The 27,089-nt window shown below is 54.0% G+C and overlaps 1 protein-coding gene across 3 annotated transcripts; it reads left to right on the top strand.

Moving 5' to 3' along the window:
* The first annotated feature begins 4,471 nt into the window (after positions 1 to 4,471).
* Positions 4,472 to 25,491, top strand: CDC42EP4 (CDC42 effector protein 4). Of its 3 annotated transcripts, none has more exons than XM_032456930.1 (2): positions 4,472 to 4,610; positions 22,718 to 25,491. In XM_032456930.1, the coding sequence occupies exon 2, from the start codon at positions 22,824 to 22,826 to the stop codon at positions 23,895 to 23,897; it is 1,074 nt and encodes a 357-aa protein (XP_032312821.1). In that variant the 5' UTR covers positions 4,472 to 4,610; positions 22,718 to 22,823; the 3' UTR covers positions 23,898 to 25,491. The 3 variants fall into 3 exon arrangements, with proteins under 3 accessions (XP_032312821.1, XP_032312822.1, XP_032312823.1); XM_032456931.1 differs by lacking the exon at positions 4,472 to 4,610 and adding an exon at positions 5,477 to 5,681; XM_032456932.1 differs by lacking the exon at positions 4,472 to 4,610 and adding an exon at positions 17,066 to 17,088.
* The last annotated feature ends 1,598 nt before the right edge of the window (positions 25,492 to 27,089 follow it).

A 27,089-nucleotide genomic window follows, 5' to 3' on the forward strand; every position in this document is an offset into this window, starting at 1 on the left:
CAGGGTGCTTCGCTCTCCTTGAAACCACGTGGAACCTTCCTAAGCAGATGGGAGTCTGTCTGCTTGGTAAGATGGTGCCCAGTCTCCCCTAGTGACCGTGGACTGCCCGCCATGGCTCAGTATGGTAACAAGATCATTCATGCTTCAGCTAGAATCTGTTTCCTCTCCTGCTGTCTGGTGGTTTTGTGGCTGGAACTGTGGGCTCAGAGCCCCACCGCTTCGGCTTTTCCTACCCAGGGTCTGGACTTAGCTGTGCAATCTCGGGGCAAGTTATTTCACCTTCCCTGTTTTTAATCTGAAAGCTAGGACTAATGGAAGCAACTACCCTCCCTAGGATTGAGCCGTAGAATTCCCAGCCTATAGAAAAGTCTCAGCAAATGACGGCAACCCTTGCTTTTTCTAAGTGCTTTTTATTTAGGCTGCCTTTGCCTCTGAGCCGGTCTCTTGGGGAGAACACAAGCCTTTTCTGAGCACAAACAGATGCTCTTTCCTTTCCCCAGTCCCTTTTTTGTCCATCTCTCCGGAGGTCCAGGAGGGTATCGCTGTCTCGTAGGCTGCTCTCCAGCAGAGCTGGGGCTCTGCTCCCCTCCTATTCCCAGAGACTGACAGACCCCTTTATCAGAAGCCCAGGACTGCCTCTGGCAGATAATGTGGTTCATTTTTTTCTGTTAGCTCAATTCTGGGAAACCCCAACAGGGAGGGTGCACTCTACCAAAGGGGGACAGTCAGGAATCAACTTGTTCCAGAAAGTCTAACTTGGCCCTTAATTTTGAGACTGGCCTGTGTCTATGTGCGGAGCCCTGGGTGTGGTCCCATCTCTGCCCTGAACTCTGAGCTGAGTTATCCACCAAGTTCACACCATATGGTCCCCATTTACAAATGAGAAAACCAAGCCCCGGGAGCTCAAGCGACTTCTCTCTGGTCATAGAGTGACAGTGGGATTGTCACATCCAGGGCCTGTGTTCCTAAACCAGACCCACAGGCCCTTGGAGTCCAAGAGGAACACCTTGCTGAGGGGCAAGGCTGGGCTCTCCTGCTTGTCCTGGGGGTCACTGGTGAGTGGACCTCTGGACTTCAGAACTCTGGGGACCACATGGAACATTCCTTCCAGTGTCTCTGCTTCCCAAACGTACTCTCTTTAGCAACGTCTATGTTAATTTTATGTTAAGGAGCCCAGAGCTCTGCTGTATCTCTCCTGCGTTTCTTTTCTCCCTCTTGGATAAACAAGACATTTAGTGCCATCTCCCACCCTCCTGAAAATGTCCCAGCTCAGTTGCAAGGAAGGAGGGCTGGAGGGCTCTGGACTCTGCTCGTTCATGCAGCTGGCCAGTGCACTATGAGCTAACCCACGCTGGGGATTCAGACGCCACTCAGACACCATCCTGTCCCCAAGGATCCCATGGGGATGACCTGGTGTTTTGTATTTTTTTGTTTTTAATTGAAGTGTAGTTGATTTACAATGTTGTGATAGTTTCTGATGTACAGCGTAGTGATTCAGTCATTTATGCATATACACCCACACATATATATAGACTTTTTTTTCATTATAGGTCATTATAAGACGTTGAATATAGTTCCCTGTGCTATACCATAGAATCTTGGTGTTTATTTTATATATAGTAGTGTGTATCTGCTAATCCCAAACTCCTAGTTTACACCCGTCCCCTACCTCTTTCCCCTTTGGTAACCGTAAGTTTGTTTTCTATGTCAGTGAGTCTGTTTCTGTTTTGTAAATAAGTTCATTTGTATTATTTTCTTTGAGATTTCACAAATAAGTGATATATGATATTTGTCTTTCTCTGGCTAACTTCACTTAGTATGATCATCTCTAGGTCCATCTATGTTGCTGCAAATGGCATTATTTCACTCTTTGTTATGGCTGAGTAGTATTCCATTGTGTGTGTATATATATAGATCACAACATCCTTATCCAATTATCTGTTGATGGACACTTACATTGTTTCCATGTCTTGGCTGTTGTAAATACTGCTGCTGTGAACACTGCGGTGCAGCGACCTGTGGTTTTGTTTTCTGGGTGCACTGGCTGCCCTAGAGCCTTGATGTATATTAAACCCCTCAAAGGAGGTTCATGAGCCTGCAGCCCAGAGCAAAACAGCCCCCCCGGGGGGGGGGACTTTGCCACATGTGGTAAAGGGCTTGCCCTGAGCCCCAGGCTCTCTGCCCGTGGCCTAGCATCCTGGGGATTTTCCCAGGCTGCACAGCAGAGGTTGCTCAGGCCCCGAGAAAGGGCCCCAGGTGGTTCCCAAGAACAGGGAACCAAGGAACGAAAGAGCTCCTGCCCAGCGCAGTGGGAGTGAACAGCCCAGGGCGGGCAGGGCCTCGGAGCACCAAGGCTCCACCCCAAAGTGCGCGGATATCAGGCCCTGGTGACACACTGAAGTGTCCATCCAGAACCACCTCCGCTAACCTCAGGAGGAGGAAATTCAGGGCGTGGGGGATAGAGATGGGACGTCACAGAGCGTTAGTGTCGGAAGGAGCCTTGGAGATCAGCTCATTCCAGAAAGTGAAAGGACCTGCTCAGAGTCCTGTTTTATGGCAAACACCAGACCAGAGTGAGTGGGGCCTCCAACTTCTCTATAAGGGAATAGGATTAACCCACATTACTGATCCTATTAGTGTTGGGGCAAAGTTATGTGAACCAAAATGCCCAGAACCTGGTGTTAACAAATGCTGGGAGGTGTGTGTTTGGGAAGGGGGGAAGTGCATATGGGGAGGCAGGCCCACGCAGCTGTAAGGATCACACAGGAGCAGGCCCTAGCTAGAACACGCAGAGACACACGTCCGGGCCTAAAGGCTTATAGGTCAAGTTACACCAAAGGTGCAGTTAAGACCTCAAATTCTTCTCCAACATCAGGAGCTTAGAGCTTGCCAGGAATGTCAAGGTAGGTATTCAAGCTTCAAGATTTCCATTTTGTTAGTATCCTCTGATTATCCATAGACAGCCTCTAGTGTGAGAGGTTGGAGCAGAACTTAGCCTCAGCAGACACTTAGGAGGCAAAGGCCGCTTGAAATTCACAGATCTGGGATTCCAAACATCAGGGAACATTAGCAGCTTCTTTTGATCCAAACTCACTGTGAGGGTGCTAGCACTGCAGTGGGGACCAGTGTCCAGAAGCAACTACTGAGCTCTTTCCTGGACCAGACTGTATCCACTGAGGGCATCCTGAGGGCAAGGATTGGGCTTTATTTTTCTTCGTCCCCAAAGCAAACCTCATGAATGTTCAAAGTTTGTGGAAGGGGACTCAAATACAAAGCACTGGATTCGGATAAGGAGTGGAAGAATGACAAAGACTTTGTGCTGGAGGTATGCTAAATTGATAGGTTATCTAATTGGGAAGGCCAAACCCCAGACACCTGTAAAAAGAGAACCAATTACTAACAGCCAGCCATGAAGACAAAATAATTAGTTAACAGTGGGGGGAGAGAGAAGGTGGGAGGGAGGTGCCTCAGAGCATCTGGAACGTTTTGGGAGGACAGGTGAGACTTCAGCTTTGATTTCAGGTGGAAAGGGACCTGGGACATCAGCGTTTCCTGGGAGCCCTGTCTGGGAAGTTACCAGCCCAGAAGGACCCACTGAGGGGTCCCATCAAAGGTCACATTAGTGGGAGGGAGTCTAGAGCCTCTGCCACCCTCACTCCTTTCCCTTAAAATTAAAACCCCAGGCGTGGGAGCTGCGAACAGCTCGGGATCTTTCATTTTGTGCTGTGCCCTCTCGCCTGTGGCATTTATTAGTAATGATCATTTACAAATGGAAGAAGCTATTCCTCTAAAAAGATTCTCATAGGATTCAGACAAGGGGTCTCAGAGTGCAGCACCCTTGAGGTTCACTTGGAGCAGAACTTAGCCTTGGCGGGTACTCAGGAGGCAGGGGGCACAGATGTGGGAAAGAAGGACCATCCAAGACAGGTCACCTGCCCAAGTCCTTCTTACACCCACTCCGGCTCGGCCTCGGGGCCGGCTCCTCCCCGCCCTCTCGGTTCCAGTAGAAGTCTGGGATGGAATCTGTGGCCCAGGCGGCGTCGACCCTGGGGGCTTCCCTCTCCCGAGGCACTGGATCCGGGAGGAGGGAGCGGAAACGCCCCAGGGCGGGGTTATTGGCTTCGGCTCGGGAAGGGGAAGAGCCTTAGGAGGGCCTCGTGCAAGGCCCCCGGGGTTAGTCGCGCTCCAGACCTTGGGAGCCCCAAGTTTAGAGGGGCGCGGATCTGGGTCGGAGCGCAGGGTGGCGGGGGCGCCCCGGGACCCCACCGACCCCGGTCCTAGCCGGCCTTTCGGCCCAAGCCGCCCCGCACCAAGATCCCCAAGTTTCAGGCTTTCAGATTTGAACCGAGGAGGCCGAGCGGCCGGGCCGAGGTTCCCAAGCGCCATTGGCTGCGGCGGCGCCGTGACATCAGCGCGGAGCGGTGCGGGGGGGTGGTGCGGGAGGAGCCTGGAAGGGGAGTGTCCGAACGGCTCCCGGCCCTGAAAGCCCGAGAGTGAGAGGGAAACGGACGCTGGCGCTGACATGGGCCGCCAGCCCCGGTGCCTCGCGGAGCCCACGGAGGGGAGAGCGCAGCCGCTCCAGCCCGGCGCTCGCGTCTCTGGGCATCCAGGTAGGCGACGGGCATCTGCTTCTGGCCGTGACAGCACCGGAGCCCTGAGGGGCCTGGGTGGGCTTGGCTTGGGGGCCTCGAGCCAACCTGTGGGGCAAAGGATTGAAAAAGCCGCGACTGAGGCAGTGGGGCGGGAAGCAGGGCTCAGCCCCCGACTCCTGCGCCCGCTCCCGGGTGGCAGGGCTGGGGCTGGGGCGCGTGCGGGGCGGCTCGGGTTCCTGGGACCGGGGACCAAGCACCCTGTGTCCGAGCAGAACGGGCCGGGGAGGAGGAGGTGGCAGAGAGCCGGGTGAAGCCTCGCTCCCAATCGATTTCCTCTCCCCAGACTGCGATTCGCTGGTTGGGCCCTGGGCACTGCTGGGGGTAGGGCTGAAGGTGGGGTGAGAGGGGGGACCCGGCTTTGAAAGGTCCACCCCTTTGCCCGGGATTGGGGTGTGTGTAGCCGTGGGCAGGAGCACAACAATCGGCGGCGCGCGACTCGCGGTCTCCCCGAGGGGGGCGTGTGTGCACAGAGTTCTCCATGAATAAGAGCCGAATTATTCGCCCGTAGTGGCAGGGGCGTGTACACACACTCTCGGCGCTCGTACACACACTGCAGCACACGCCACCCAATGTCACCGGGCCGTGGAAAAGAGAGGCAAGGAGCTGTCTGGAAGGGAATGGCCGAGGGAACAAATACTCTCCGCCCCCCTCCCCCCGAGCCCTTTCCTCCCCGCCAGGCACCCGCCCCGTGCGCCCGCCTCCTCGGAAGACCCGGAGGCCGCGGCGGGGAGAGGCCGAGGCGCCCCTCGGCGGGGTGGGGCCCGGGCGAGCTGGCGGCTCCTTCCGAGCCCGGGAGGGGGCTACGCGCGGAGCCCGCGCGCGGGGTGCGCCCTGGGCAAAGCGCTCCTGACCTGGCCGCAAGCCGGGAGCGGTTGGTTAATGATTTAATCACCCGCTTGGGGCGGTGGAACTTCGATCGGCCGTCCCTAGCCCCGCCCCCTCCCTGGAGCGCCCCCAGTCGGGACGCAAAACTGCCCCCTGCCCCGGGTGCGTCCCCTGTGAGCCACTCTGCGGGTCGGGGCGCTGCGGGTGAGTGCCGGCCGGCCGGCCGGGAGAGCTGGGCGGGAATCCAGAGCGAGAGCTGGAGGGCTGAGGCTGGGCGGGCTTCCTGGGAGAGGACTGAGCCCAAGCCGGGCGTGTGAATGTGAATATGTGTGTGTGTGTGTCTGTGTGTGTCTGGGGGAGGGGTGCTCTCTGCTAACTCAAACCAGATTCCTTGTTTCCTGATGAGACACTGCAGCCTGAGCTTTGGAAGTTTTCTTTTTCTCCCTGGGAGAATGGAGGGGAAATACAATGCTTTTTCCATTTTTGTCACCCCTTGCAATCTGACCGGCTCCCACGGCCCTTGGCTGCGTCCACGGTGCCTATTCTTTGCTCCTCTATCTGAGCAGTTGAACCGGGAAAGGGTCCTAGAGCTGTGTGAAGCCCCCTGCTCCTCTGGGGGGATTAGGGTGCGCGAGGGGGAACCTCCCTCATCCTTACCCCCAGCGGCCATCCGGACCAGAGAAAGCTTTCCCCATCCAGCCAGCGTAAACAATGAGAGGCCCGGTTACAGGAGGGCCTCCAGCAATGCAACTTCTTTGCGCAGTCTGGGCTTCTAATAACTCCCCACCCCCTCCGCCCCCTTTCTGAGGCCGGGGTGGAGGAGGGGACCACCGGCAGGATGGACTGAATTTTAAGAGAACAAAGAACAGGGCACAAAGGAAGGGGGAAGCGGAGCTGTGGATTTCCCCCAGAAACGGGGAGTTTGCTGCACCCGGGCTGGGCCCAGCCCAGCCTCTAGGTGGCCTCAGGGCTCCCGAAGCAGTAATGGGGCACCCACTTGACTTGGGAGGCTTCATCCCTGGGGGGTGGCTAGGACCCTGTGTGAGTGTGGGGGTGCCATGTGGGTTCCAGCTTTCCTCAGTTCCCCTGTGTGAGCTGCTCATGTGACTGCTTAGTGTGGTTTATCTCCTCCGAACTTGGACTTTGCCCCTCCACTCCTTGAGGACAGCTGCTCCTTCCCACAGATGGGGGTTCAGTGAACCTTGGGAGATATCCGAGCAGATTCTCCTGATCTTCCCATGGATCCCAGTGACCCCTTCAGGGACTGGGAAGGGGCCAGTGTGACAAAATGACTCTGCTCCCAAGAGGCGGTGTTTTGGGGTCTCAGCCCCTTTGCCATCTATCTGAGTTCCTGGATGACCTGTAGCTCACATGACGCCCCCCCCCCCAGCTCAGGTCTCTGCTTTGAGTACTCCTCCTGTTTTTCTGGGATTTCCACCTTTCTCTTTCTTGACCCCTCTTCCATTTTCCTCACATCTCTTCCACACGACCACTCACCGATGCTCATTCCAATGTGATGTACGTACGCACCCTGCTTCCTTCTGTCCTGCTGCCTTGTGGAACCTGACGGTCCAGCCCCAGGACTGGAGACCAGGGAGCCCCGAGCACGTTAGAGTCTACAGGGTGGGGCTGGTGCAAGGGGTGGGCAGATGTTGACCTAGGAGAGGGGCCTTACAAATCGGGAGCTTTCCCAGAAGGGCTCTGGTTGGCTCTGGTTCAGAGAGTCTAACCGCCTCCACCTTTGGAGTGGTTGATTGATTTCTGTGGCCAGGACGGGCTGTGCCCAGGTGTGGCAGGCACAGTGTTTGAAATCGGCTGCCTCTCTCTCTCTCTCTGCCCTGCCCCCACTCCCCTGGTCTGGAAAGTGGGAGTAGAGGGCTCAGAGGCCAGAACTGCTGTGGGGGCAGTGACTCCAGCCTCCAGTGGCAGGATGTTCTGCAGGCCCAGAGGATCTTGTCCCAGTGGGGGGTGGGAGGAGTCTGTCCCTTGGAGGAACAGGATCTGGGTTGATGCCAGAGATAAGGCTTGGAGGCGGAGGGAGAGGGGTTGAGCAATCCCGCCCTGGAAGCTATGAGAGCTGACCCGATCCTTGGTCTCCTGACCTATGACTGGAGGCTTTTTCTCAACCTTGGGAAAAAGAACCAAACACTGGATCCCACTGACCAGAGTGTCCTGAAGGCCAGTTCTGGCCAGCACCTCTGGGGCATTCTGCAAAGATGGACCCCCACCAGCCCGCTCTGGACAGGGGACAAGGTGGTCGTGCTGGGAGGGCGTGATTGGACGAGGCTCTTTGCTGGCAGGGTGTTGAGAAGGGAGTTTAGCCACTGGTATCCCACATCCCCTCTCACTGTGTCCCTGAAGCTCTTGCTTAAAATACAAGGAGCCTTGGGTTCCTTCCAGTAATGTACATGAGTCTCCCCCGGGCACCGCCAGCTTGCAGCTCAGGGCTCCAGGCCAGGGTGGCAGCGCTGACATCCAGAGCTCTCCTTTGCCAGATACAGGGCCCCTCACTGGCGGTCTCCACTCAGCCTCCCAGCTGCGAAATGGTCTCCCTTCTGGAGAGGGCACATTGGGATATCTTCATGAATGAAAACTTATACCTCTTGCCTAGCCTGTAAGAAACCACAGGCATTCCCCACCTTGTTCTTTCATCCCAGGGGCTGAGGGCATCTGCAAAGCCACAGTGCCAGGGCCAGAAAGATCTCTGGGGCTGTATTTGGGGACAGCACCCGTTGCTCAGCCAGGGCCGCTCAGACCACCATCTTCTGCTCTGACCATCGGGGTGACGGCTGGTGTCAGCAGGGCTGCTTCCAGCCTCCCTGGGAGCATCTCTGGGCTCTCCTTATCCCTGTGTCTGTACAGTTCTGGGGGTAATTGAATTTGGTCCACAGACCCCAGCTTCAGATCTCCCCAGTGTAACAGTGAAGCCAGGCTCTGCGTTCTGGCATCTGTTCCGTGCCACTCCTTCCTCTCCACACTCAGATTTCCAGTCTGTGCAACTCTTCTCCGTTCCTCAGAATATTGCCCTTGGCCCTGGCCCATCAGAAGGAACCCCTGTGTTCCCGCTGCCCTTGGGGTTTAAGGCTCAATCAAATCGTGGGAGTAGGGAGCTGGAGGGGGCACAGAAGATCCTCCCTGGGGCTGGCAGTTTAACTTGTGGACACCTCTACTGAGAATCAGGTTAGGTCCAAAGGACTAGACTCTATTTTGGAGGGGACTGATCATGTTGAGATTTTGTGCATTATTTGTTGCTGGTAGCATCCCAGGTCCCCCAGAGTCCTAAGTTCTCTAACCTTCATCCAGGAGAGGAAGGGGAGGGCTTTCTCTTTTCCCACCTCCAACTCGACCACCTACATTGAACTGAAATAAGAAAGAGCTGAAGTCCTGTCTGAGACCAGCCAGGCTCCTCCTCCTGCATCATTAAAGGTTGAAACACAAAGAAGGGAGAAGGGAAGGCAGGTGAGGAAAGAGACCTCGTCTCAGGGCTGTGTGACCCCACTGCTGATCAGGACTACAGTCCATCTCTGGGCTTCAGAAGCCAGGAGGACACCCCGCCCCCCAGCAACAGTTCACCCCCCCCCACCAAGGACTTTGAAAGGGGTCAGCCCCGGAGTCTTGTGGATTAGGTGTCCTCAGGTGATAAGGAAGTTGGGTGTCCCAGGTTAATAATGAACTTGGGGAGTGACAGTGGCCAGAGTGTCACCGGGATGCTGAAATTCTCCTCCCAGCTTTCAAGGTGTAGACATCTTGCAGTTGCTGAGAGAGAACACGTTACAGCGTCATCTTCATGGCAAACACCCCTTACACATCATTGCGGAAGGGCTTTACCTCTGTTAGCTTGTTTAATTCTCACAATAGTGCTGGGAAGTATGTAATATTATCCATCACTGGGAAGGCTAATGGGGAAGCTGAGGCACAAGTTACTTGCCCAGTGCGGCCCAGCCGGCTCAGAACCAGGGAGTCCAGCTCCAGGGTCCATGCTGTTCACCCCCATGCTGCACCATCCATCCAGCAGGGCCAAGGTGGAAGATTCACCAGCCTGCTCTGGAGTGAGACCAGATGCCCTGGCTCCCTCTGGGGACCCAGGGGTGTCCTCTGACTCCCCACCCCTTGGCTGAGCACTCCGCTCTCAGAAGTGAAGTGAAACCAAACAAGGTCGGGCGATCTGATTTCAAGCCCAGCCGCTTCCTTTGGAGGCCCCAGTGGGAGGGAGGAGCCATGGGGCCCCCACCAGGCACCCCTTTTCCTCTCCAGGCTCTTCCCTCTGTGGCGGGAGCTGGGTGGCAGGGACAGACACACACACACACACACACACGTCTCCAGGAAGAGCCCTGTAGTAAATGAGCAAAGTTGCCAAATGCCCTTGAGTTGCTGGCTCCTCAAGTCTTGGCTCCGGAGCTGTTGCTTCCTGTCACTCCCTGGTCATGGCTCACCCCTGTCCCTTCCTGAGCTGGTGTGACGCCCGGGCAGTGAGGGGGGCTCCTCTCCTTCCCTGTACCGTGCCTTCACGGCATCCCGCCTGCTGGAGCACAGGCTTCCGGGATGAAGAGGGAGGTGGAGGCAGAGACAGATGGAGGAGCAGAGTGGAGAGAGAGGCGTATCCCCAGCCTGGAGGAGCAGAACTCCCCGGCAGGATGGACTTCCCACAGGGGCCCCAGGGTCTGTATTTCCCAGGATTTATTTCTACTTTTTCTGGAGTGGTGGGGGATGGGGAGCCAGGACAAGGGGTATTTTAACCTGAAATTCTATGCAAAACCATTCATCTGTGGGTGTTCATACATCCATAACCTTCATCAGATCTCAGAGTCCTGTGCCATACTTATAAAGCTCCCCTGACACACCTTAGTGGGTCAAGTGGAAAAAGCGCAGGGTTCAGAAAAAGCCCAGGTCAGGCAGACTCGGACAGCTCTGTCCGTAGCAGCTATGTGACTCAGGTGATGCACTGAACCCTTAAGCCTCAGTTTCCTTATCTGCGAGATGGAGACATTGATGAGAACTCCTTGGGACTGGCGGGAAGAGTACGTGTGATGAGGTTTTCCAGATGCCAAGGACAGTGTTATTACTTGTTCCAAAAAGGAGTGGGGCAGTTTAATCAAAATAAAGCAGCTATCTTGGTACAAAGTAAAAGCTTAATTATATTAGTGCCCTTCTTCAGACTCCCTCCGTGAGCCCTGATCCAGGGAAGGTGTATCTGCCTGTGGTCCACGGGTGGGGTATCATTCTGCACTCTTTAAGCTAGACTGGACCTTTTCTATATTTTTCCAGCAATCAAGGGGTAAATTATCCAAGCTACAGGGTGTTTTCCCACAACTCAGCCTGGCTGAGTGACTGGTATCATTTTCCTAAAACTGTAAGAAGTGTAAATTCTCTTAAGATGATTGAGAATACCTGTATGAGTCCAATGGCGAGCACCATGATTAATGGGAATACCCCAGGAACAGTGCAGTCAATAGGAATGTGATGTCAGGTACACATAGCTTTCAGTTTCCCAGCAGCCACACTTAAAAAACTGCCGACCCATGAAACTGATTTTAATATGTTATATTTAAGCCAGTATATCCAAAATGCTGTCACTTTCCCATTTAGTCATAAAAATATTTAAAAATCATATTTTCTTTTCTAAAACTCATTCAAATTATTTATTTATTATCATTCCTTTTTTGGAGGGGGGAGGTGGTTAGGTTTATTTATTTTTTTAATAGAGATACTGGGGATTGAACCCAGGGCCTCATGCATGCTAAGCATGTGCTCTACCATTGAGCTATACCCTCCCCCATAAAAAATGTTAATGAGATATTTTACTTTTTTTTTTTTTTTTTTTGATACAAGGCCTTCAAAATCCAGGGTGTATTTTACACCTACAGGACATTTCAATCTGGCTAAAGTTCATAAACACTTATAATTTGGATTTCATAAAATTTACAGTTGAAAAAGATTCACTCAAGGTGTTTTAAACATACTTAGGTTTTCCAATAACTGAAGCAAGCATCAGTTTTCCATGTAAAATAATGAAAATGAAATAAAATTAAAAATTCAGTTCCTTAGAGGCACTAGCCACATTTCAAGCACTCGGCAGCCTGATGGGATTAGCGGCTACTGTACTGGATGACCTAGGTTGGGAACATCCCTGTAAATGCCAGGAACAGAGATCTTCACTGTCAGTAATAGTGTTCAACATTATGTTGGCAATTGTAGCAAGTATAACAAGATAAGGAATGGAGGAGGCAGAATTATTATTAGTTGCAGATGATGGGCTGGTCTACTTGCAAAGCCCAGGAGATTTAATCGCATGGATGCTGAGGGTGTGTAAGACAGCACAAGCTTAGTAGGGTGGCCATTAAATAGATAATAAATTTTAAAATTGTAGCTTTTCCTTGTACCGGCTCTAACCAGTCGGAAGATACAGCTGTGCAGAAGGGCAGAGTACAAAATCCATTCCCAACAGGAGACCATAAAATAACTCAGAATAAACATGACAAGATGTGCGTAAGACTCGTAGGAAGAAAAACCACAAACTCCATTAAGTTTTGAATAAATGGATATAAAGACATCGTGTTGTGATAATGTCGGTTCTTCCCCAATTAATTTATTGTTTGCTTTCAATTCCAATGTAATTCCATCAGGATTTCTTTTGGAACTTTAGGAAATGTTTCTAAAGTCCATCTGGAAGACAAACTGCTTTAGAAAAGCCAAGGAAATTTTAGAAAAAAGTGAAAGTAGGAATATTATCCAACTGGATACTCAGAACCTATTTTACAGAGTGACAGAGTACACCTACCTGGGTTACGGATGAACCAAGGCCAGTGAGCATAAAAGGAAGCCTGGAGATAGATCCGTGGGTGGGTGGAATCTATACGTAAAGAATTTAATATCTGATTAAGGTAGCATTTGATTTCTTTACTCGTATTTTATGACAATTTTATACGAAATCAGTAACTATTTATTGTTACATTTTAATGTATTATCTATTTTGAATGACCCACAATTTTATAAGCCACACACATCTTTAGTGAATTTCTTTTTAGTATTCTTTGCCATGAGTAGTTTTTATTTATCATGTTACCTGGTAGTTTTAGAAGAAGTGGATAGTATCATAAAACGTGGGAATGGGGACTGTCTTTGCTTCATTAGTATAAAAGCTGGAAATCATAAAATAGATTTGACCTTGTGAAAATTAATAAGCACTCTATGGAAAAAACCAAAATTACCACATTGTAAATGGGCTTTTGATATATTTGTGGAAATATTTGCAAAATACAGTCAAAATCTTAATAGCTTTAATATTGAAAGTCATAAAACCCATTGAAAAAGGTGAAGCCCCTTCCCACACCCCCGCCCCAAAAATGGACAAAAGGCTTCAACAAGCAATTCACAAAAGAAAGCATACACGTGCCAACAGTGCTTTTTAAATGTTTACCCTCTGAGGTAATCAGAGAAAAGCAAATTAGACGTTTGTGAGGACGGCGGTGGTGGTGACTGTTTTTGTTGGTTTCAGTTCAGCTAAAGAAACAGTAAGGCCTGATGCTGGACACTGTCATCGCCGTTGGTGAGGCTGTAACTTGCCAAAACCTTCTGGAGAACAAGTTAACAATAAGAAGGATGTGAAGTTTAGGATATTAGGAGTTAATCTAAGATGATGTAGCGCTATTTATTAACATGTAACTTTTTTCACTCAAATGTGAACAATGGTTGGCTTTATCCATCTACAATGGAAAATGCTGCTTGTGTAAAAAAGAACAAAAATGTCTAAATCAGCACTATCTCACAGAAGTAGCATGCACGTCCCTTACGTAATTTACAGTTTTAATAGATAGATTATAAAAAGTAAAAAAGAGGTGACATGAACATTTTATTGAACCCACTATATTCCAAATATCATTCTAATATGTAATCAATATAAAAAATAAGCTGTTTTGCATTCTTTTGTTATCCTGAGGCTTTGAAGTCCTGTGGATGTTGCATCCTCTAGCACATGTCGATTTGGACATTTCAAGCCTTGCATCTCGAGTCCCCATTTCATGCTCCATAGCATAGTGACTGCCATATTGGACGGTGCAGGCATAAATTACTTAATAACCCCTAAAGAGGCAGCAGAAGGTGGAAGTCAGTGAGTTCTGGTGTGGACTACACATCGTTCACCCTGTGAGCCCCGCTCTGAAAAGAGCCTCGTGTCCTGATTACCTGGGGTGGGTTCATCGCCCTCCCCAGTAATACTGCTCTCACCCTGCCCCGAAGCAGGAATGCCTGGGGAGTGTGCAGTGGCTGCTCGCCGCTGTGGAAGGCATGTAGTGAAACTGGGGCTTTGCCACTTTCCCTTCCTTCCAGGAAGAAGCCAGCAATCAGAGGATGTTTATCTCCAGGAAATGGGATGTGCCCAAGTGTGGCTGGGCAGTGGTACCCTTGGGCCATTGAGCCCAGAGTCTTGACTGGCCGGCAGGCTGGGAAGTTGGAACAAGCACACAGCCAATCTTTGGGGGAGAGATTGGGTCGAGGTTCTGGTCTTCCTTCTTGGCAACTGGAACCACCAGGAAACGACAAGATGGAGATTGGGAAACATTTGTACTGGGTCCACTGTTAAATATGCTGGGGGAGCCCTGGCTTCTGTACTGGGTGGTCCTCCCCACCTCTCACCTCCCAGGGAGTCAGAACATTGGGAGGGTCCTCAGAGCAGGATGCGATCTTGAGTAAGAAGGAGCCCGTATGAATCATCCCCGGGAGCAGATCTCTGATGGGGGAGTCAGTCTTGGTCCCAGGGTCGTTCTTGGATAAACAGCCTCCCTATTCCCATCCCACCTCCAAGGTCTGCTAGAAAGGGTTCAAACCACCGTTTAGTAGTTAGGAGAGTGAGCAAGGGCATTCATTCCATCTGAGCCTCAGTTTCTCTTTTCTGGAAAATGGGGCCAATCGTGACACCCTCCTTGCAGGGTTCGGGGCATAAATTTACGATGTCGCAGCACAATGCCTACATGAGGCAGGCACCCAGTAAATGGGAACTGCTGACAGCATTGCTATTTCTGCACACGGCTTGGTGGTCTGCCAGTTGCTGGAGCACTGGGCGGGGTGGGGGGCTGTCCCTGTGTCCCGCCCCTTCTCATTTGCTCTGCTCTTTTGTAGTCATCAGTAGAGCTGAGCTGGGACTATGGAAGCAGCAGAAACAGAACCTTCACCTGCCAGAGCATCTTGGATAGGATCCGGCTGTGGGATCACCCATGTGGGAGTCTGGCCTCTAGCCTAGGGCTTCAGTGTCACTGGAAACTGGCCAGTCTCTGGGGATGGGGGTGAGGGTGGCGGTGGGGGTAGTTTGTTCTCATCTGCTCAGTTGAGGGGGCTCAAGCATCAGGAAGCAGCTGTTGGGGGGCGAGTTCTTTTGGGAGAGTCCTCAGCTCTCCTGTTTCCCCTGCCACCAGCTTTTATAGGTGGCCCACTTCGTCCTCCCAGACAGCTGAAAAATAAAACAAGGTCATAATCAACATGTCCAGCCGGGGGAGATGCAGATTTAGCGGGAGAGAGAGGAAGCGAACAGACATTCACGGGAGATTCTGGGATATGAGAACCTGTGGCCTGAGCCCCACTCTCCCCCCACCCCTGCCCCCGGCGGCAGCTGCTGGACTCGGAGAACTTGATCGTTCTAAGCTGGTTTTGAAATTAAGATTTTTTCCTTAAGCCTTTGATGCTGTGGGATTTTTATTATTATTGTTATCAAAACAGTCCTACCACATTAAAGGAAACTTAAAAAAAGAAAGAAAGAAAAGAAAGAAGGCTGTTTTCCACTCAAGCCTGACATCACTCCTTCATTGCTCTGTGTGCCCTTCTGCCTTTATTCACCCATGCGTGTGCGTAGTCTGTGATCACTGTGTCTAAACTAGTATAAGTTCTGCCCTTTTCTTCCCTTCTGTTTGATGCCATTTAGAAAAAGTTTTCCACGTTGTAGGTACACGCTCTTTGCACCTGCAGGATGATCTGTTGAGTGAGTGGTTTTCTCAACCATTTTCTTATTGTTGGGTATCAGGTGGGTTCCAGTCTCTTGCTATTATGAACAAGGCTTTGATGAATATCTGTGTTTGGGATCTTTTGCAGCTTTGAAATTATTCCACAGGGTAGGTTTCCCACTGTGGCGATGCCTGAATTATGCGTGACTTACAGCCATTATTTAAAGAACCTGCCACAGTTGCCCACCCTGTCCTGGGATTTGACTCTGAGCTGCTCTTGGGCCAGGGTTTTGTACCTCCCTCCCTGCCTGGTGGCATCTAGTACCTGCTGTTCGGTGGGAGGGAAGTTCTTCCTTCCCCAGCTCAAGGGGGGCAAGATGGTAACAGACACAAGAGGGTGTGGCCCGGCGCCTGGCAGTGAGTCATCCATCCTGTTATCTGGGAAGGACCTTTAGAGGTAGGGAGACAGGAGACCTGGGCACCACTGCCACCACCTGGGTCCCTCACCAGCTCCACGGCCTTGGGCAAGTACTTCTTTCCGCCCCCATAACCCAATCAAGGCCACCAGGTTGGATAATCTCTGGGATGTCCCCCATCGCTCAGTCTTGGAATCTCTAAAATTGCAGGCGCCATGGGTGCCTCAGTGGGAGTTGTGTGACACTGGGCGCTGAATTGTAGCACCCCCAGGGGTGTGCAAGAGAAATCACCGGGATGTGGGAGGAAAACACCAGAACTCCCATATAGTATATAGACTTTGTTTTTTTTTCAAAAGAAGGAAAACTAGAGCTTATTCTTCTATTCATGAATTGACAACAGCCACGTAGGTAAACCTATAAAAAATATACACGTGGATGTGTATACACGCACACGAGTGAATTACATGCCCCAGGTTTTGGTGTGCTAAGGCCCCCACACTTTGGGTCGCGCATGGTTGTTTCAGTGGCTGGAGCCCTGGTGTGGGAATAAAGCCTTGGCTTCAATCCATGACCTAGGGCAAGTCTCTTAATTTAGTCTCTCCATCTCTGCGGGTATGGTTGCCGGGTTGCTCCATGCCCACGTATTTTAAGGCCATGTTTGACACAGATCCACCAGTGGTACAGGAGTTAGCATCGTGACATTTCATGTCCCCATCCTGGCTCTTCTTATTTTTTATTTTTAATTTCATTGTGGCTCTTCGGGCTCCAGTCATTTGAAGACAGGGGTTCTTAATGTCCTGGTGCAAACAGCACGCTTTCAAATACAGAGAGGGCTTTTGGCAGTGTTTGTGAAGGAGCTAAGATTGCGAATGCACTAAAGTCAGCTAAGATGACCACACAGCCCTCTCTAAAGTTCCTCCTGTTCTGTGTAGCTCTGTCCCAGAACACCCACAGTCCTCATGCGCTCCCTGTGCTGCCCCCCAGCTATTGGGATAAAACAGCCTTCTGCCTTCACTGGGGCTTCTTATCTTCGCAGGATGAGGCTGGTGAGCATTCCAGAAAGTGCTGGATCTTTCTCTGGCCACAGAAGCCGGAGCCCCTCACCTCTTACGGCGTCGTGGCCCATGTTACACGGCGTTCCTTGCATGATCCCCTCCAGCATGTGGCTCCAGCTGACCAATGTTGTGTAGCAGAAGGCGTCCCCTGTTTGGGCAAAGTCAAGTTCCTCCTGGTGGCAGGTTGCTGATTGCACCCCTGGCCTGCCAGGTGAGACCCACCCCCGGAAAAGGATGCCTGGGCTCGAGGTGGCTCCTCGAAGGCCCGGTTCCCTTTCGATTCTGCCCTCCCTCTACCCCATCTGGGCCCTCAGCAGCTGCTGGTGTCTCTACCTCCAAACCCTGCCCCAAATGTGCCCCGCTCTGTCCACCTCCTTAACCACACCTTCATCCTGGCCCCCCTCCTCTTTGCTCTGAATTCTTGCTTTCCTTTCTCCATGCCTCCAATCCAGCCGCCACAGGAACCTCCAAACACACAGACTGGATGACTTCCTGCTTAGAAAGGCCCCCTTTGGCACCTAGAACACCATTCAAATTCCCACCTAGTCTTCCTGGGAGGGCCCTGTGTGACCTGGCCCCTGGCTTTCATTTTGTTCCTCAAGCACAAGCTTGTTCCTACCTCAGGGCCTTTGCATGTGCTGTTCCGGCTGCTGGAATGTTCTTGGCATGCCTAGTTCCTTCTCATTATTCAGTTCTCAGCTGCCTCTTCCTCAGGGGGGCGTCCCGCAGGCCCATAACTCCCACACTCACTCGCACCGCCCCCCCCCCATTTCCCTCTTGACACTGAGGACTGCAAGACACTGTTCTATTTGCATGTTTACAGCCCTGTTCCCCACCCACCCACACCTGTACTACAAGTGCGCCCCGGGAAGGCAGGGCTTTCCACACTGTTATTTTCACTGCTCTGTCTCCAGGGCCTAGAAGAGTTGTGGGAAATTGGTGGGTGTGTAGTAAGCCAATGAATGAATGAGTGAGTAAATGAACGAAGTCTCTTGTACCCAATCCAAGCCACAGCTGAAGTCATCTGGGGTCGAATGCCCCCTTCTGTCTGGCCGCATTGCTCAGAGCTGGAGTCGGGTGGGTGGTTAGGAGGGGAGGTGATGGGGGAGTGGCTGCCCAGGGGCAGTGGGCGACGAAGCGTGTGCGCTCTGTGTACTGGGGTGAGCTTACAGGTCAGCTGCAAAGCGGGAGGATGGTCTGGCTGCCCCAGGAGGTCGCAGGTCTGTCTCAGAGCCGTTGGGCTGGCTGATGTGGGAGGGCCGTGCTCTGTACGGCAGCACATGGAATGAGGGAGGGGTCCCGGCCAGGGCTGTTCTCTCTTGTCCCAGGAGCAGAGCTGGTGTGGTAGTGTCCATCCAACCAGGGTCCTGGCCTCTCCGGGGAGGGCTAGTTGCCCCTGCCTTAGAGGAATGTTGTGTGGTCAGTGGGCCAAGGGCAGAGGGAACTGATTCCACCAGCGGCAGGGGAGTCCGGGAGAGATGCGAGTTGCTGCTCCACCTTCCTTCGCTCTGCCAGGAAAGTGGGATGTAGCTTCTGGGGTGGGGTTGCCCACCCAGGGCAGGGTGAGGGGAGTGGCTGCCCTGTCGTCTGGCCAGCAGCCTATTTTAGCCACTTCCCTGGAGCTGAGTCATTGTGCTTAGCAACGCCCCCTCCCAGAGCCACAGCCCCTTTGGCACAGTCCCCTTCCAGGCGGGCACTCAGGCCTCCCAAGCTGCCCCCAGGACAGGTCCAGGCCACCTGCTTGGACTTATATTCAGAATTCTATCTCCTCACCCCCAAATCGCTTTCTGTTCAAAGCTTAGGGTGATGGTGTCACTAAGGGGCCATAAAACCAAGGACTTCAAACCACCCAGTGAGTGAACTCCTGCCAGCCCTGAGCCTGGCCTGGCCATCTGAGCTCTAGCTGTCGGGAGGGCCCCGGAGGCCCAGACCTCGCCCCACCCGCGCCCCCTCATCCCCCGACCCAGGACTGCCGGGTCCTGCAGCCTTTCCTTGCTGGGCAGCGGGACCAGCAGGTGACTCTGTCTGGGTCCCAACTCTCAGGGCTCGGGACTTTTTCATGCTGGTTGTTGAAGATGGTTTGGTTTTTCACAGGCCACAAAGCCTCCTTCCTGCCCCCAGGGAGTGAGACCACAGCACTGGCCAGACCTGCCCCACCTTCCTGGGGTGTGGGGCTGTGCGGGGTCCTGGCGAACTTGGGGCTGGCCTAGGGACTTTCCTGCGGGCCCCTCTTATCCTGGTCTCTGGTCTTACCCTTGAAAATGAGCTAGAAGCGGGGTTAATGGGATGGTGGGACCCTCCTGTGCTGTAGCCATGACGGCCAGGATACCTGGTCCCTCTGGTGGCCACAGGCTTCTGCACCATCTCTGCTGAGTCCTGGGCAGCCGGCCTGTGGTTTTGCTTTCTCTTTGATGAGCACTTAAGATCGGGGAAACCACAGTGCCTGACATTGCTCACTGGGTCTGGGGATTCCTGCCGTTACTCTGAAACCCTTATGCAACTCCGGAGGCCCATGCCACTGATCCCACAATTCTGGTCCTTTATGGCCCCTCTCCTCCCCTTTTTCCTTTCTTCTCTTTTCTTCTTTTCTTTTTTGTTTCTTTGGTTTTTGTTTACCCAGGGAACAGTACGTGTCTCATTGTCCCATGTGTGTTGTCGCTCCAGGGCAAGGGTTCCCAGCCCGGGGCAGGTTTGCCCCCGGGGGACATGTGGGATATCTGGAGACGCTGGCTGTCACACCTCGGGGGGGGGGGGGATGCTACTGGTATCTAGGAGGCAGAGGCCAGGGGTGCCATCCAACATCTGACACCATGCAGGACAGCCCCCACAACGCAGAACGGTCTGGCTCAAGGTGCCAGCCATGTCAGGTAACACAAGAAGCTTCCTGAGGCAGCACCCAGGCGTCTCCTCTCTCTAGACTCTCCCAGCCAGAAGTGGGGGGGGGGGTTGTGATTGGTAACTGACCAGAGAGGCCGCCCACCAGAGGCCAGAGAGCAGCCTGGCGTGGAGCGGAAAGAGCACTGGACCAGGAGACTGGCTTCGAGCCCCGCTCTGCCCTTCGGCACATAAATCTGGAAAAGCCACTTTGCTTCAGGAAACCTGTTTTCTCATCTGGAAAACGAAAGAGCTGCATTGGGTGTCCCTTCCCTACCAGCTCTTCGAGATCCCAGAGTTCTGTGAGCAGAGCCACGAGCCGAGTTGCAGGCAGGTTGAGAACCTGGACCCTTTCTTTCTGTTCTTACCTCACTGCCCTGGTGGCAGTGGAAGCCCGAGGGTTTCTTCAGTTCCAAGAGTCCCTTAGAAACCTGGTTTGATTTCTTTCAGTGCCAAACATGCCTGAGGCCGACTCCATCCTCCTTTTCTCTTGTTTAGCCAAAGAGAGTTTCCCTCAGAGTTTGGCCTGGGAGCCTGTGGCTGGCCCAGGGGGTCACATACGGTGACTCTCTCCTGAGCAGTGTTGAGAGGCTGACACTGAGGCCAGTAGTTTTCCTGTGTCTAGCTTAGGGGTCAGCCCGAATGTGGCCCACCACTTGTTTTTATAAATAAAGTTTTACTGGGACACAGCTACACCCATTTGTTTCCATACAGTCTTCTGCTTTCCTATTACTGCTCAGACAGTTGAGTAGCTGTGACCAAGACCGTATCAGCCGTGAAGCTGAAAATCTTTGCTGTCCGGACCTTTATGGAAAATGTTTGCCAGGTGCTAGTCTAGCTGTTCCGTATCTGATTATTTGGAGGTTAGATCCTGGGTGTGGGCAAAACTGAGGGGCCAGGTTAGGGGTAGGGGAGGCGAACTTTCAAAAGAGTTCAATGGGGATAAGGAGGAGAGTGAGGAGAGGGAGCCGAGTGACCGTGATGGGTCATCTCCAGGACTTCCAGGGCAGTCCTCACCTGACTCAGCCCAGCCCAGGTCACCCCCGGTGCCTGGCTCCCACCGCCCACCCCAGAGAACTTTGTTTGCTGGAGTGACCGGTGGTATGACTGTCTGGGGGTGGGGGGGAGCACGTGCTGGGGGAACCATCAGACTGGGCGTCAGCATCTGGACAAGAAACAAGGAAGGAGAGCATGGGGAGGGGGTTAGAGGGCAAAAGAGGTCAGGCTGGGAGCCCTGGAGTCTGGCTGCAGGCTGAAGTGATGACGACGGCACTGTCACTGGGCTTGGGAAGGCAGAAAGGGAGCCACCCAGGGTCTGGGCTAGGGTTGGGGGTCGGGGTGGGAGTAGGAGGGAGGTGTTTGAGGACCGACTGCACCACGTACTGCCAGACAGGATTCGGTGGTGAACAGCCCTGATGGAACCCTCCGGAAGCTCACAGTCCAGTGGGAAGATAACAGTCCAGCCGCAGGGATAGAACAATGTAGCCAGTGCCTGCCAGGAGCAGGGCATCCAAAGTGCTGGGGGTCAGGCCGGGAGGACTCCCCCGGGCTGGAGAAGGTTTCCCGGGAGAAAGGGCATCTCAGCTGGGCCCTGGAGGATGCTGGGTGAGCCAGGTGACAGGCATTCCAGCAGGGACCTGCGTGTGTCCAGTCCGGGAGACAAGCTCAGGGCCGGGGCAGAGTGTGAGCTTGAGAGAGCGGCAAGGAGGGAGGCAGGGACCGATAGCTGGATCGGGGATCTGCTTTGGGGAGTCCTGGGCATGTTTTGTTTTAGTTAAAAGGTGAAGGGTGGTTGAAGGGGAAAAGGAAGCAGGGCCAGGTGGGATGTGGTGGCCTAGCTTGGGGCAGGATAGGGGGTGTGGAAGAAACCTGGTGGGGCATGATGGGTTGAGCTTTGCAACGGGAAGTGTGGGCCTGGAATGAGGGGGCCATTGAGAGCTGTGCTCTTAGCAGGACTGGTGGCCCAGCACCACCCCTCACCCACCTCTCCCCACCCTGCTCTGCCCTGTGCTGCTGGGTTTAGCATTTGGGGCAGGTCCTCCTAAGGGAAAGGGGCTGGTTTGGCTTCCACGCTGGACTTCAATTTGGCCCTTCCCAGGAGCTGCATGGGTGGTCTACTTCAAGCTTTCAGAGCTCTCCTGGGCTCCCCTCTGATGTTCTTTGGTTCAGGTTAAGCACCCGGGGGTCTGCAGTTTCCAGGGGGGCCCCGGCCATCTAGGGACTAGTCCCTGCCTCCCTGCATTGCTAGTGACTAAGAAAATGCGGAGTTTCCCAATCTTGGTCTCTGAGAGGTGGGGGGCATGGATCCTTGGCAAAGAGCTTGGGGCCCCACGGTGGAGCTGTTGCAGGCGGGAACCTCACTTTCAGGACACCTGGCAAGGACTGGAAGGCTGGGGAGCTGGTTCTGTGGGTCCCAGCAGCCCCACCCTAATTCTGATTCAGAGAGTGAGTCGGGCTGCCCACAGCTGTGGAGGTGCCAGGCTGCATCTCCCTGGGGCCTGTCCTGTCCTCCCCTCCTCTGAGGACTGTGACTCAGCTTGAGGTGTCCACTAACTTCACAGGGATTGAGGTCAGACAGCAGGAAGAACTTACAGCATGTCTCCAGATTGGTTGTTCACGGGAGTCAAGTCTCTCCCTAGTCTGCTGCGCACCTCCACATCTTTCGATTTCAGTGTGGCTGCGGTCCCTCTAGCAATGTCCTGGTTTGGGGAGGGAAGGCGGTGCCAGGTGAGGAGACATTGTCCTGCAGAAGAAAGAAGCTCTTTCTCTCTCAAGTCTCAGGGAAAGCACGTCTGCGGCTACCTGAACTGCAGAGGGCACTCCCCTAACCCGGGAGCCTGTGCGTGAGGAAATAGGCAGGGTTAGGAAATTGATTGCTGGCTTATTTCATAGCATTTCATTTTGGTAGGAGAGCAGGTGGGCTTTTGTGCCAGGTTAACCCTTTACCTGCTGTTCTCTTCTTGCAGCCCTATGATCTTCTCCTTATCACTCTCTCCACCCGCCGGACTTCAGATCTGACCCCAGATCCGCCTGCTGCCTCGGGAGGGCCCCCCTCCCCTCCCCTCCGGCAAGATGCCGATCCTCAAGCAGCTGGTGTCCAGCTCAGTGCACTCCAAGCGCCGCTCCCGGGTGGACCTCACGGCCGAGATGATCAGTGCCCCGCTGGGCGACTTCCGCCACACCATGCACGTGGGCCGGGCGGGGGACGCCTTTGGGGACACCTCCTTTCTCAACAGCAAGGCTGGTGAGCTGGATGGTGAGTCCGTGGACGAGCCGGCCTCCTCCTCGTCCTCCAAACGCAGCCTCCTGTCGCGGAAGTTCCGGGGCAGCAAGCGGTCACAGTCGGTGACCAGAGGGGACCGAGAGCAGAGGGACATGCTGGGCTCCCTGCGGGACTCGGCCCTCTTTGTCAAGAACGCCATGTCCCTGCCCCAGCTGAATGAGAAGGAGGCCGCGGAGAAGGGCTCCAGCAAGCTGCCCAAGAGCCTGTCGTCCAGCCCTGTGAAGAAGGGGAGTGCCGGGGAGGGCGGCCCCGAGGAGGTGGGCGTGGAGGAGGCCTTGCCCCGGCGGAACGGGGCGGCCGCCCCCCACTCCCCCGACCCCCTCCTTGACGAGCAGGCCTTTGGGGACCTGACGGATCTGCCCATCATGCCCAGGGCCGGCTTCGGGCTGAAGCACGCTGAGTCCATCATGTCCTTCCACATCGACCTGGGGCCCTCCATGCTGGGCGACGTCCTCAGCATCATGGACAAGGAGGAGTGGGAACCAGAGGAGGAGGAAGATGGTGGTTACCACGGTGATGACGACCCAGCAGGCAGTCCCACACAGGCTCCCCTGTCGGTGGCGGCAGCCCCTCCCCTGGGGAGGCAGGAAGGCGAGGGGGGCTCGGACTTGCCCCCGCTGTCCTCTCGCGCCTTGCAGGATGAGGGGTGGGCGGCGGCGGCCCCCAGCCCTGGCTCGGCCCGCAGCTTGGGCAGCCACACCACGCGGGACAGCAGCTCCCTGTCCAGCTGCACCTCGGGTGTCCTGGAGGAGCGCAGCCCTGCCTTCCGGGGGCCAGATAGGGCCCGGGCCACTCTCCCCAGGCAGCCCGACACCGAGTTCTCCTTCATGGACGAGGAGGAGGAGGATGAGATTCGGGTGTGAGGTGGGCTGGAAGTGGGGGCTCCATGCTCTTGGCTTCATCTCCTCCCTGCCCCCAGCCACACAAGGGCAGCCAAGAGCCTGGCTTGGGGCCACAGACCCTGGACCTCGTTGAATGGCGTTGGCCCAGCCTGTGGGCCCAAGGAGAGTGACTTGGGGAGCTGGCTTGGGCGCCTGACTTCTTTGCACACCCTGCCCTGCCCGAACTCTGTAGGATGGGGCTGTGTTCTCACAGCAGGAACGAGCTTTCCTCTCCCGGCCTCCCTTTCCTCCACCTTGGCCTCAAGTGGACGCCAGATGTCACCCTGAGTTCCTGCCGTGTGCAGCAGTAGCGGGGCAGCCAGGGGCTACGGACATTTAACTCTTTTCTCCCGGCATTTCTGTCATGTGGGGCCTGCCGCGGTCAATGCATGTGACAGGTCACCAGTCCTGGCCCCTCCCTCCTCCCTCCCTGGCGCCACTTGGGGAGCCCCTTGGAGGAAAGCCGGACGGACTGTGTACACTAAACATGACCCCTCCCCGGGGGAAGGGAACAGGATGCAGAATGGAAGGAAGGCCCCTGGGCTTCTTGAATGTTCAAGAAGGGGCCCTTCCAGGATGACACTAGGAAGCAGGCTGGGGCCCTCGCGTGGTCTCTGTGGGTTGGTTTGTTCTTGTTCTGTTTAAATCCTTCTAGAACACTATCAGGAACGGTGTTAGCAGACCCGCCACCAGAAGGAAAACCTTTTAGAAAACCTTTATACTAAGCGCTTCCAGACTTTACTTAGAACTACATGGGGGGGGGGGTGTCTGTGCGTATATGTCCTCGCCCCCACCCCCTTAGCTGTTAACGACGGAAGGCAGCCAGAGTAGAAAATTTCTGGAAAATGATTTTTTTTTTAAAAAAAAAGTCATTCCCATAGGGAGATAAGAGCTCTCTTTTGACTGGGTTGTTCCCCACCCTCCCCCACCCCGGGACTGACTACTTCCTCTTCCTTCCTCCGGCCTCTGCCAGCTGCGCCCCCTTCCCCACTTCTGAGTCAATGGCCCTGAGGGGACAGCGTTAGCAACAAAACAAAACAACAGAATGCGGAGTTAAATGAGGATCTCAGACCTGCAGAGGCTAAAATTTTTAAGTGTAAGTATGCCCCGTGCCCTATTTGGGACATACTTACACTAACGAATGATTCGTGGTCCTTGTGAAATTCAGATTTCTCTCTGCATCCTCATAACGTTGCCAGGGTTAATGGATTGTTTTTCTGTCCTAGGAACCGGCCTCCTGTCCCCTTGTTGTAGCCAGTGGAGGGAAGGGGACAGACAGAAGTGCCACAGGACCCGGCCAGGGCCTGGGGGTGTAGCTGCTTTAGCCTCCCTGTTTTTTTTTTTTAACCAGATCCTGACTCAGACACTAGCTTAGTTCCTGGTTCGAGTGCCCCATTGGTGCTCCAGTAGCGTAGCTCCCTCTCTGGGGAAGGAATCGAAGGGTTGCAGCCCCCGCCAGCTGCCCTTGAAACCCATCGAGACAGTGGTCAGTTCCAGATTCTAAACTGTAAATTTTTTTTCCATGAAAATGTTAAAACAGCAAGGAAACATTAAAAAAAAAAAAAGCCCTACAGCACAGCTGGTGTCTATCTCTGCTTCTGGGTTGGGGGGTGTCATTTTAGGACGTGACAGGGTTGGGCAGGGGTGAGGGTGTGGATTGTGGGTCCTGGGGCTCCCTGAGCCCCCAACGCACGGTCTCAGGGGCCCCAGATGGCTTCTCTTGTGTCCTGCTCCTCCTCTCCAGCCTCCGGAAGGACGAGGCCTCATATGCCCATCTGTCTGGGCAGGCCCTTGGGGACTCTGGGATTTCGTGCCCCGACTGCCACTTACCAGTTGGGGACCCTCGGGCACTTAGTCACTTAGCTGTTTTGTGTTTCATTCTCCACATCTGCTAATTGGGAATCCTGCCGGGATTGGAGGGCTGGGCTGCAGGCACAGTCACCGCAGTGGTGCCTGCAAAGCTGTTATTAAACCTTGGAAGGTGCCTGACCTCCCCCCGTGGGAGCTGTGGCCACCAGGACTACACGGCGGGTGGGCGCTGCGGGCCAGGAAAGGGACCGCCCTCCCTCCTCTCCTCCCTTTTATTACCATCTGACCTGGAGAATCAGCTTACAGGGGGTGTGGTCTCAGTTCAGCCTCAAGGCCCCACGAGGTAGACTCTGGTGTCCCCATTCTGTAGACAAGATGTGCTTCCGAGGCCACATGGCCGCCACCTCTGAAGTCACCCAGTGCTGGAGTGAGAACATTACTGATTTGAAACCCTTTCCACATTCAGTCATCTTGAAGCATCATTACTTTGGGGAGTGAGGCGGGGTATGTCAATCCTGGGTGGGACCCCGTGACCCCGCCACCCCACTAGTCCAGCTCCTCCCTCACCCGCTTCCCCTCTGCCATGGGCGGGGCTGCCTCTGCCCCCAAAGCCCCTTCTCACACTCTCCTTTCCACCTCGGGCCCCAGGGTGGCTGAGTTCCTGGAAACCCTGCCCTTCTCCCCAAGCATCGATGGAGAAATTTGGGCTTGTACTCATCTTCCTCCTGGGAAGCAATTAGAAGCATAATTAAATGTCGCCCAGGTCCGTCTGTCCCTAGACTGGCTCATTAGAGGTACTGTGGGATGTGGCTAAGACAGTTACGAGTGGGTGGAGCGGTGGCCCCGAGGGAGGGAGTAGAGAGGGGATGGGCACGCATCCAAGCCCAGTGGGTGTGATGCGGTCCCCCAGCTCCTGGGCGATGGGAGAGGGCACCGTTCAGCAAGGTCCAGGCAGGTGCGGGGACAGCATGGGTTCACTGTGTGGCCTTGGGCCAATTATTTTCCCTCTCTGGGCTACTTCAGTTTCTCCATCTTTAAAGTTAGGCACTAGCTCAATTGTTTTCAACTTTTTACTGGCAGTTGTGTTTGTAATGAGGTACTATATAAACAGACCAAGCCAGAGCTCGCTGGATGGGGCTGCGGATGGAAGGGGGTTCTTTCTCTCTCTCCTTTGGTCTCTGAGGTTGGCCTGAGAAGCCCAGGGCCCCCACCAAGCATGTCTCACCTTAAAGATGTTCTGTGGGGCCCCTTCTACCTCTAGCAACTCAAAGCAGGAGCCAGGAACTATTTCTGGGTGATCATTTAGTAATTTTAATCCAGATGGGCGCTAACATTTCCAGAAATGTGATGGGACTCCAAAGCCTT

This window comes from Camelus ferus, chromosome 16 (genome assembly GCF_009834535.1).
Source record: "Camelus ferus isolate YT-003-E chromosome 16, BCGSAC_Cfer_1.0, whole genome shotgun sequence".
Classification (NCBI taxonomy): domain Eukaryota; kingdom Metazoa; phylum Chordata; class Mammalia; order Artiodactyla; family Camelidae; genus Camelus; species Camelus ferus.